The following is an 11,491-nucleotide window of genomic DNA, read 5'->3' as shown; positions in this document are numbered from 1 at the left end:
GTGGCAGATGACAGGACAAGGAGCAATGTGCTCAAGTTGCAGCAAGGGAAGTTTAGGTTTGATATTAGGAAAACTTTCTCCCGAGGAGGGTAGTAAAACACTGGGACGGGTCACCCAGAGGGGTGGCGGACTCTCCATCCTTGGAGGTTTTTAAAACCCAGCTGGACAAAGGCTTGCTGGGATGATGTAGTTGGGGCTGGTCCTGGTCTGAGCAGGGGGTTGGACTAGATCAGTATTTCTCAACCCATGGATCACAAGAATATATGAAAGGGGTGCAAACCAACTTGGAAAATGGATCAAGAAACTTTAAAAATGAATTCTCCTTGATAGGAAAAAAACATGGGAAACCAGGGTTTTTCCCTTGCAGGCTAGCAGAGCTCCAGCCTGCCAGGGGCTGCCTGGGGCCTCCATTGCCTCACACGCTGAGGGGCTAGGGCCTGGGGGCAGCGGGTTGGGAGTGAGTCCAGACTGGCCATCGACATTTACAAATGGGTCCTGGTACAGAAAAAAGTTGAGAACCACTGAACTAAATGACCTCTTGAGGTCCTTTCCAACCCTCATTTTCTAGGAATCCCTACAACAGTGGTTCTCAACCTTGTTTCAGACTCCAGACACCCTCATGAGACTCAAGGCAGCCCTTGGAAAATGACAGCTCTTCATTTTCACTCATGTTTCCGCTAAAGAAAAAAAGAATCAAGCTATTCTGCTGCTGCAAAGAATGCAGCAAGGCCACAGGCCTGAGGTAGGGTCCTAGGATACCCAGAAGCTTGGATGTTTACATCCATGCTTTTCAACCAAGGTGCCATGGCACCCGGGGATGCCTTGGCATCCTTTCAGGGGTGCCACACAATGTTGTCCCTGTTGAGCGTGCTAATGGGATTCACAAAATAAACCCAGAGATGTCAGGAAAGGAATCCATGGTGTTAAAAGCATTCAGACCTGGAATGGCCTGTGTGAGTTCTTTGCAACAGAATTGCTCTATTTTTTTTCAGTAGTCTAAATATGAGTGAAAAATAAGAGCTGGTCTTTCCTGATGGGCTGCCTCCAGCCTGTAAGAACATAAGAATTGCCATTCACTGTGTCAGACTATAGGTCCACCTTGGCCGTGGATCCTTTGTCACACAGAGGCTCTGGCCAGGGGGACCATTCACATCTCCAGGCAGTTTCACTGGGCAGTGTCCACTAGCTCCCTGGGCACTGTCCAGTGTACTCTGCTCAGTGTCCCCCACTTGTCCCCCATTTTGAACCTCTGACCTCACTCTGTTTTATCTTTTGTTGTCCCCTGAAATCAATTGACATATACCCAATAGCCCCCTCTAATAACAGGGGGCATAGGCCACAGAATGGGGTGGGCCACCCAAGCCACGGCCCGACAAACTTGTAGCACATTAATTTATGTAACCCACAAATGTGTAATTGCCATTCTGGCTAAAACCGCCCAGCTATTTTTTTAACTGCATGGCTAGCTAAATTAACGTGCTAAATGCTGGTCAGGCTATGGCCCGGGTGCCCCACCCCGTTCCACTGCTTATGGGGCTGGGGCGGGGGGTAACTATTGCTTTGTGGTAATCAAGTCCACGTTAACCCTATGTGTCAAATTGGCCTGTGTCACAGTGACAAAAAGTGGATGCTGAAAGGGAGAGTAAATGAGACAAGACTAGGGTTGGTTTTTATTTACGTTCTTGCATCACTTGCAGCCTTTAGCATTTAAGGTCCAGGAACTTTGAAGTCAGAGGCTAAACCCCTAACTCCTGTACTCAATAGCTACTGATGCCCTTTTCCCCCAAGAATTTGTTCAGTCCAATAATCCCAATGCTACTCCCTATGGAGACTGCCTTCAGACTAAAAAGGTTGAGAAGCACTAGTCTATCCCAACCACACACAGAAGGTCTGATAAAAGAATCACCCACAAGAACTCCCGACTGTCACAGCAGGCATGCCGGCTCTTGCCGCTACATATTCCTCTTTGAAGTCACTGGGTCTATCCTGTGCATCACATGTGGATATTTGCAAGCCTAGCCTGGTGTGGCACCCTTAAAAAGGATCTCGGGTGCAATGGCCCCCTGCCTGAGAGTCACTGCTATAGAGGGGAGAAAAAAGGAAGTCAAACAGCGCTGGACAGGCATGCCCTTTGCCTTTGGCAGTGCTGGAGGGATGCTGCAGCCCTGATGTCCCAGGAAACCTGCCAGAGAGGCGAGGGGCTTTTATGAGTGGCATCTTAGGAAATGAGGGCTGGAAGTGACTTCACGAGGTCATCTAGTCCAACCCCTGCTCAAAGCAGGACCATCCCCCCACTAGGTCATCACACCCAAGGCTTTTAGCCAGGTCCTAAAAACGTTCAAGGATGGAGAGGCCACCACCTCTCTGGGTGACCTGTTTTTTTAAAGAAATGTTTCGTGTTCCCTGCCAAATTGAGTCCAAATCCCTGCGTCAGACAAGAACCACAGCCGCCCTACAACTGGCAAACATCCTCCGGCCCCACCGGGGCTGCAGCTCTTTCCCAAATCCTCCAGCAGGTGTCCTAGGGGCAGGCCCAAGCCCCGAGGCTCGGAGGCCCCCGAGTTTCGCCCGCCCGCCCTCAGCCGTGTGGCCGCAGGAGCGAGCTAGGGAGAGGCTGTCGTTTCCATCAAGCGGGCTTTAAGCCCCAACACCTGGACGGGCGGCCGAGAAGCTGTTGTCCCCGGGAGCGCTTGAGGAAAACTGCCTTCATGGCTGCAGATACACAGTGTTTCCCTGCCAGGGGACCTCCTTTGCTGTGCTACCTTACTAGCGTGAGGTGGTTTTATTTTCCTCACTAACTTCTTAATCTTCCCTTGCTATAACTGGAGACCCCGACTCCTGCCGCTCGGGCGGACAGAGGGAGCCCGCCCCACGGGCGAGTCTCCGGCCTCTGTGTTCCCGGCTCTCACCATGCAGCGTGGAGCCAGAAGCCCGGTGCGGGGCGGAGCAAGGAGACGCGGTGGCTCCGCCCACAGCAGCCGGGGCCCGGCGGGGCGGGGCGAGGTCGGCCACGGAGACAGGCCGCGGCCATGGCGGAGTGGGGGCGCGGTGAGCGCGGCCGGGGGAGCCCACCCCGGATCCCTGCTGGGGGCTCGCGCGGTTGCAGGGGGGTCCCTGGGGCTGCCCGAGAGTGGGGAGGACATGGTTGGGGGAGGTTTTGTTTTGCCGGTCCCGGCCCGGGTTGGGGGAGGGGGGGATGCTGTGTGTCCGCCCTCCCACCGCGCTCACCTGCCTGGCCAGGGGTTGCTTGGGCTGCTTGCAGGTCAGAGGCTGGCACTAGGTGTGTTTCACGCCTGCCAGTGCTGCCTAGGTGCTAGGAGTACATCTCTTTTTTTGTATCTCTTGGTGGGGCAGGTATTAGGCAGGAGACGTTTCAACCGGCCCCTTTGATAACTGGCTCGGTAAGAGCTCCAGGCGCCCTGCCACCCCACTCGTCCTGCAGTGACCCCCGTGGCTTGGGGCATACGTTTGCGTGGGTTGGCAGCTGCCGATGCAGGTATCTTGTTAGGTCCCTTTCGGCACACTAGCTGACCTGTCTTGTACACGTTGTAGATCCTCGTGTGTCAAAGAACAAATATATGCGTGTTTGTATGTGGATACGCAGATGCACACACCTGTGTGTGTATATGTGCGTGTGCGTGTATGTGTGTGTGTCTGCATATCTAGGTATAGATGGGGGGTGTATATGCACACACACATAATATATCTATAAATAATTGAGTCCAAGTTCTCTCAAGATTTGCACCTGTGTAGCTAAGGCAGGCTCAGGGTTTGCATGTATGTTGGGTGTCTGATGAATTTGTCTCGGATACATATCATACATTTAGGGTGACATTTGAGGGATAAGGGAAACAGGTTCTTAAAATGGTACTCAGAGTCACCTAACCTTCCTTCTCTCCTAACTAACAACAAAGTGGTGGCAGCGCTGCAAACAGAAATCCCAGTTCTCTCACCAGCTGTGATGAGTTGACATGATGTTTGTGTCATAACTGATAAGACTCCTCCTCTCTCTTTCAGGCCAGGGTCAGAACGGTATGGATGATATGTTAGATGTTGAGAACAAGCGTATGGCAGACAATCTTGCCACCAAAGTCACCAGGCTGAAATCGGTTAGTTACTAACTCAATGTGGTCCATTTTCCTTGCTGTGTTCACTGTGAGAGAGGAGATGGTTTACACACAGGTGATTTCTTTATTCCATGGTTTGAGAAGATCCAGGATATGATGCAGCCTGTGGTGGGTTGCATAGTTAACTTGTTCTAATGAAGTAGCCTGGGAAATTTTACCAATTTTCTTGTCACCAAAATTGTCTGGTATTAGTGGCAGCTAGAGAAGGAATTTGTTATAAAAAGTAAACAGCAGGGAGGCCAAAGCAGGTAAACATGTCAAGCCAGGCATGCCTTCTGTGGAAGAAAGTAGTTATAAAACCAGGTTAAAAATATTAATAAAAAACATGCAGATACTTTCTGTTTTCCTTCAGGAGGGAGTTGCGATGATATTTATGGTGATGATAGTCATGGTGTATCCATGGCTATTAAAGGAGTATTCATAGTAATAATTTGCTTCCACTAATGTCAAAAGCCTCAATTAGCATATGGCTCCAACGCACAGACAGCATCATTAGCAAAAAACCAGAATCTGTGTTCTGTTACTGCTTCGTGATTGGCATGGTCATTTCATGTACAGCAGCTTCCAACTAGTTGTAGACCTTTATTTCCAATGCTGCAAAGCTCAGGAATTTATATAATCTTAAAATATAGGGAGAATCTCCCTCCTCCCCTGTCTTCTTTTTTTCATTGCACAGAGCAAACATGGCAGTGTGTAATGTGTAGGAGGCAGTGGAAGTGATGGCCTGTTTGTGTGGCTGGATTTTCACCAGCTTCAGATATATTAGGAGTTGATCTGTTAATTTGGAGACAGTAACACTTGCATCCTTTTGTGTTTTGATTAGCTGGCACTGGATATTGACAAAGATGCTGAAGATCAAAATCACTATCTGGATGGCATGGTAAGACACTGGTGAGATGTCTAACTTGTGAATGGTTTTGTGCTGACTTCAAAGGGTTTGCCCTATAGTTCAGAAGGAAAGGTGATCAAACTCTGGCAGTTGGGTTTAACAACCCAGCACATATCAGGTAACATGAAAACATTGTTTGGGGTTTTAAGTACATAGGCCAACAGACACTTAAAAGCTCCCAATATTATGTTGGGCAAATACAGCCAGCATTTAATAAGAGTTGACACTGATAGGGAATAGTATAGTTCAGTAATGCAGATAGAAATTACTTACTAGGATTACACACTGGCTCCTATGAAGATAATATAAGCCTGTCTGCCTTTGTCACTCCTGTTTGGGAGTTTTGGAAGTGTTTATAAATCTTTTGGGGGTATTTCTACAGTCTCTGAAATGCACTGGATTTATAGAATTGATATTTTAACACTACAAACCCTGATTCCAAGTACTCTGTTCCTTTTTCTTCTCATTTTTAATTACCACGGGTATTTAAAAAATGGTGATTTTTGAGACAAAACCTGGCATGTCTTTTAAACTCTTTTTTGCTGATTGAGACTCCAGGAACTTGGGGAATGGCTTGTGCAGCCAATACGTGTGTTTGTGGCTAGAAAATCCCCTAGCTTCACACAAGCAGATTTTTTTGTCTCAAGATTTCTTCCGTTGTTTAATATTATGATTTTCATTCATATAATACAATTTAATTTCAAAGCATTTTATTACTTAAAGTAATAAGCAAACTATTTGGCCACAAAACCAGATCTGTAGCTTAAAATGTGCCCACCAAGAATTTCTTGACTAAGAATAACTTCATGATTGAATTATTAAAGGAAGGGATTCCAATGCCAATGTTTGAGGTTGGGATTGATGCGGTCAAGCTGTTTCTGTGAGTTGGGAAGTGGTTGCCTGCACGTTGGAATCTGGGTAGCTAGAGCATGTAACCCCTATAGAAGATAACCACAATATTGAAAGCAAGGCAAAATGAACCTATTCAGGCTTCAGCAGAGCTGGCATTCAGACAGTGATGTCGTGGACAGTGTGTGGAAGGTCTAATGTATACTTGTTTGCACTGGAAATGGAGGAGAGTGGAAGGTTAGGGTGAAGGAAGAGACCATGATTATGGCAGAAAAGTTAAATGAGAGGTCTTAAATCAAGACAGTATGCCCATTTTTTTTATTTCCTTCCCTTCAGCAGATGGACTTCAGATAAATATCTTGCAGTAAACCTGAGTTTAAGCTAGAAACTGTGAAATTAATATTGTCTCTTACCCTTTCTGACTTCCTTAAAGTTCTGCAATGATGTATTCATCTGACTGTTCTTTAAAAAATACAGCAAATGATAAAGGTAGAAATCAGATAGTTAAGCGAGGGGAAGAAAAGAGCACAGCCAACAGGAGGGTTCTTGATGCAGAAGTAAGACCATTATCAAAGGTGCAAAGCTACTGGGTAAATAGGAGGAACTATGAAGATGCCTGCATAACTGGGGAGGTGGTATAGGAGGAAAAATTGATACAAGCTTTTCATTGAAATCAAAATTGAGGAGGGGGGGACCAGCTGTCATCAGAAAGGAAAGGGTTATTGACAATTGGAAGAAAGTAAATTCCTTGTTTGTAGCCATTTTTAGACTGCATATTTCAGATATAGTTCTGGGAGAGGTTTGAGAAAGTAGCCTTCTTTTCAAGCACTTTAAGAAAGGGGCAGGTTGGAGGTCATCAGAAACTAATTAGAGTGAACAGCAGCCATTTTTAAAAAAAAGATTTTGGTTAGGGAAATGTGATTTGTGACTATGGTGGTGCTGTGAGAAGATAGGAAAGGAAAGAAGATCGGGAAGAATTTGTATAGCAGGGTATTTTAGTGCCTTGACACAACATTGAGCAACATTATTACCTACTCTGCAAACAACACTACAGGAAGGAATTTCATTTTTTCTAATCTCAAAGGCTTGTTTACACATGCTATCTGTGACTGATTCCATGTGGGGTCACTCTTATTCTGGACTAAGGCTGCACATGGAATTAATCAGTGATAACTGGCTTTGACAGGCAGAGCAGTTACATGCAGCACTAACACGTGTTTTTGAGGTATGGTGTATGATGTGATTTAGGGGGGGAAGGGAAAATAAAGTTTTTCTGGGGGGCACGACATTATTTTGGTTAGGGTGCAATTAAAACCTTTAAACTTACATTAACATAGGGTGGGGGTTACACTCTGGGTAGTGTGTTACATTTACAATCCTGCCCTTCAGACATCCTTAACATGATGCTTTTCCCTGGATTTTGAGAGTAGCCAAATCTGTTTTGTCAAAACCTGAATTCTTGTATTTTGTTTTTTCTCTTAATCTAGACTTAGAATTTCTGTTACTGTCTGTTCTCATGGCAGCTAATGACTGAAATAAGGAGTGCATTCCAGGTGAACTCTATGATTTGTGTTATAACTTTTCCATTTCACCTTTTCTGCCCCTCAGGACTCAGATTTCATGAGTGTGACCGGCCTGCTGACTGGGACCGGGAAGCGTTTTTCCAGCATGACGCGATCAGGGAGGGATAATCGCAAACTACTCTGTTATGTTTCTGTTGGACTGATTGTCATCTTCTTCATCCTCTACTATCTGGTGTCGAAAGCACGGACTTGAGTGAGGTCCTTGTAGTGGAATTTTTATGGAATGGAAAGCTGTGACAATGTTAGACTTATTCAAAGTCACCCTCAGTTTATCCTGCTGAGAGATTTCTGGAGGATCAGATAACAAGTTGGAGTCCAAAGAAGCTGTTGTTGTGGGTGGTCTTGGACATCTGGGTCATATAATTTCTTAAAATAAGGTGAACGATTCATTCTAACCTTTTTAAAATTTATGTATGACACAATTTGATCTTGTTGATAGTCAGCTGTCATCTATTCTCTTGCTATCTATATCCTTCAGCCCTCTTCTATTGATTTGTCCATGGCCTCAGTGTTAACTTCACTGTCTTCCCATGCTGTTAATATGAAGGTTTGTGATCAAAGTAAATCCATAACCATAACATGGGCAATTGGCCTGTGCTCGGTTCACTTATAAAAGCAGAGCATATTACAAAGCTGAATGTGAGCGTGGGAAGCAGATGCTCCTGGATTTTAAGCCAAATCTTTTTTCTGACTCATATTTTGGTATGGGGATGCCAGTGGTATTTCTGTGGGTTAAAATAGTTTTGTATAGTGCTTTGAAGTTCCAAATTGCATGCAGGGTAGGCTTGGAGCTAAATAACTTCTTGTCACATTGAACTACTGATGGACTTGGGGATAGAGTGAGATGTTACTAGGATAAGAGTTTGGTTCTACTGATTATTTTTGTAGTAGATGGGGAGAGACCCAACAGGAGAGCGCTGGCTGCTGTTAGTATTTTCTTTGTATCATAAGTATGTGTGAGCGATTATAGGTACACATGGCTTTCCCATTGCAACCATTAAAGACCTGAAACAGTTGAAAACCTAGGGAGCAGGGAAATATTAATTTGCAGTGTCTAAAAGATAATTTGAAGTTGCTTTAGGCCTTGTTGTATGCCTTTGACAGTTGGTACTAGCATCCTCATAAATTAGCACTTTGGTATGTGGAGGAAGACATTTCTTATGCAAACTTAGAGTTTAGGTAACAGGGTAAAACCTGGCCCCATCTTTTTTTAATAGGAAAAGGAAGTGCAAAGGATTTGACCAAAAGCGTGGTTTTAAAAACAGAAAGTCGCTTCAAGTACTCAACTTGGTTTCTTCTCTGTAGCCAGTCTGGTAGATACTTAGCATACCACTTGTTGTATCTTTCTGGAATAAATATATGGAAAAGTATTGTCTGTTTAAAGCAGTCACTGTCTAGAGTGTTCAGGACTTTGAGATGCAACGCATGTGTAAAGCCCTCATTTTACTATAAACCTGCAGTATTCTGTACATTAGAAAGCTGTGCAAATAAAGAATGTCTCGGCCACTCCATCCTGCGGTGTACCATATGCTAGTTAAGAGTGTTCCTTGAAAAACACCATTCTTCTCCCCTTTCATGCAATGAACTTGCCATTACTTCACCCCTCATTCTGTTCCAGGCCTGTTCTCTCATATCTGAATTATTTATAACTTCCTTCAGTTCCATTAAATCATATATAACTGGTAAAAATACTGCTATAGTAGAGTTTGGGTCTTTTTAAAAAAATAGAATTAAAAAAACAAGCCCTTATTGTACAAAGCAGCTCTGCCATAAATGTTTTATAGTGTGTATTTTGTCTGAAATTGTTTCCCTGTAAGGATTCTTAGCTCGTTTTATGCCAACCAAATTGCTGGACCAAAAAACTATTCCTCTATGTACTCAGTCTTTCTGTATCCTGGCCAATTTATATTCTCCAGTTCCTAGGTACATTTTTCAGCCTTGACAAGTGATGTGCAGTACATCTGAGGAGTTTTTTTCTGACCCAAGAACCCTGACAAAACTGGATATAAATCTGAAATAATAAACCAATCTCCTCCTCCTCACCTTGAATCTTGATCTCATAATGAGCTAGCTAACCTGCTTCAACTTATCTTGTTCCAGAGTTTTGAGACAGAAGGTGCAGTGGGTTTGTGTGGAAAAGGAGGCTGTGGTGACCCAATTCTGTTTCGCATTGTTTTCTGTGGCAAGACTTGGCAGTACTGAGCTCATTTTACATTCTGAAGGGTAAATTGCTTGGCTTCATTCTGTAAAGTAAATCCCTCCTGATGAAAGGATTCCAGATCACTTCAGCAGTGATCTGCTTATTTTGCTTTTTGTGCTGAAAATAAAGTTGTACTGTTTTAAGAGACTCTGTATCGGTATTTTTCTTTCAGAATTTCTTACAAAATCAAAAACCAGTTTCTAAACATTTTGTACCCGATTTATACTGAGGTTCTACAGGGTCTGATACCTTGGAATTCATTTGATGCAATATCACCTCCAGCAACCAATACACAAACTGTGGGCAAAAATCAACTGCTTCAGGCCAGAAAATGATAAGCAGGGATCTGGGTTTTCCATTCACTGTGGAAAAACACAGGTTTTTCTCCTCTTAAAGGGTGGGGGAACATGGAAACAGGGGGTTTCCTCTTGCAGGCTGGCAGAGTTCCAGCCTGCTGGGGGCTGGGGGGAGTGGGAGGAGGGCAATCAGGCAGGAGGTGGCATGTGCATTTGCACACAAGCACGTGGCAGCCAGACAGAATGGAGGTCAGTTCCCACAGCTTCCTCCTAGGTAAGTCTGGTGTTGGGGCAGGGGGAATTGAGGCTCCCATAGCGAAGGAGGGAGGGAATTAGGCAGCTAGAGTGGTGCATGGGGCTTGGGACCCAGGGCCAGGATAGGGCTGTGTGGCTGCAGTTGGGGTGCAGGATGGAGCCACAGGTGGCTCATCTGGGGGCGGTGGGGAGCCCTGTAGTGCCATGGCAAGATGTTCCCTGCTGACCCAGTAGTATTGGAGGTGGCAATGTGGAGTTGTGCCCCTGCTGATGCCAGGTGAGCAGGGAGCACCTCGCCGTGGCAGTGTAGGGGTCCCAGTGGCAGCACTGAGCCTCCCTGCCCCTCTCTGCCCTACTGCACAGGGTCTCGCCCACCATGGCAGCCTGTGGGGGAAAGGTAGCAGGGCAGGGAGCCCTAAGTCTGCAGTAGGCAGCTCACATCTCTTCCCCCGCTCCATAGCTCTGGCAGCTGGGGACCCCATCTGGGGGGATGGGGCTGCAGGCTGTGAGAGGGGCATTGGCAGGGGAGTTAGGGCTGTGGGTGGGGAGTGAGGGGCATCTGCAGGGCCAAAGGCCTGTGTGTCATGAGTGAAGGGTACCAGCAGAGCTGAAGGGCTGTGGCTTAGGAGTGAGAGATGATGGCATGGTCAGAACACTCGCATGCCAGGGCTGCTCAGTGCCACAAAGCAGTGGTGAGGGACAGCCACAATGACCTCCATCCCAGTGAGCTAAGGGGACAGGGTGAACTCTGATATTCCATGACATAAACCCAAAGTTAAACACTAAAATATATAGGTATTTAGAATTTATTATACTGATTGGGGCACTGGTAGGCCTCCAAATTGCTTTAAAATTAAAAATGCAGATTTGGAATTTTTTTTAATAAGATAATTTGCAAATTTTTTAAATTAGAATTCGTGGGTGTTTTGTTAAACAAAAAAACAGGATCCCTGGTGATAAGATATAGCTTGGCAGGTTCTGCATATGATAAGAGGACACCAAGAGGAAGAACAGTTGTCCTCTATGGCCTTCTGAAAGATCATTTTGCTTATCCAGCACCTTCTTGTTCAGAAGTCATTAAAGGAGGTGGTCAGGAACATGTAACAAAATGTTATTGCTTCTCTCTCACTTTCAATTCCAATTCATGAGTTCTCCTACTATGTGTTGTTTTTTATTTACGAATGAAGGGGCAGGATGCTGAAAGACCAGCAAAATCATTCCAAATAACCACAACCATTTCCTATTGCTAAAAGAAAAGAAAATTAAACAATGGCTATTTCGGGTATGACTTG

General features: G+C 45.3%; 1 protein-coding gene across 1 annotated transcript; it reads left to right on the top strand.

Annotated features, from left to right (window-relative positions):
- Window positions 1-2,990: 2,990 nt before the first annotated feature.
- BET1L (Bet1 golgi vesicular membrane trafficking protein like) lies at window positions 2,991-9,795 on the top strand. The gene is made up of 4 exons (XM_019547226.1): window positions 2,991-3,048; window positions 4,018-4,109; window positions 4,951-5,007; window positions 7,474-9,795. The coding sequence occupies exons 1-4, from the start codon at window positions 3,030-3,032 to the stop codon at window positions 7,639-7,641; spliced, it is 336 nt and encodes a 111-aa protein (XP_019402771.1). The 5' UTR covers window positions 2,991-3,029; the 3' UTR covers window positions 7,642-9,795.
- The last annotated feature ends 1,696 nt before the right edge of the window (window positions 9,796-11,491 follow it).

Source organism: Crocodylus porosus, unplaced genomic scaffold (assembly GCF_001723895.1).
Source record: "Crocodylus porosus isolate Cpor-Errol unplaced genomic scaffold, CroPor_comp1, whole genome shotgun sequence".
NCBI classification, from domain to species: domain Eukaryota; kingdom Metazoa; phylum Chordata; order Crocodylia; family Crocodylidae; genus Crocodylus; species Crocodylus porosus.
This window is presented reverse-complemented; position numbering and strand designations above follow the sequence as displayed.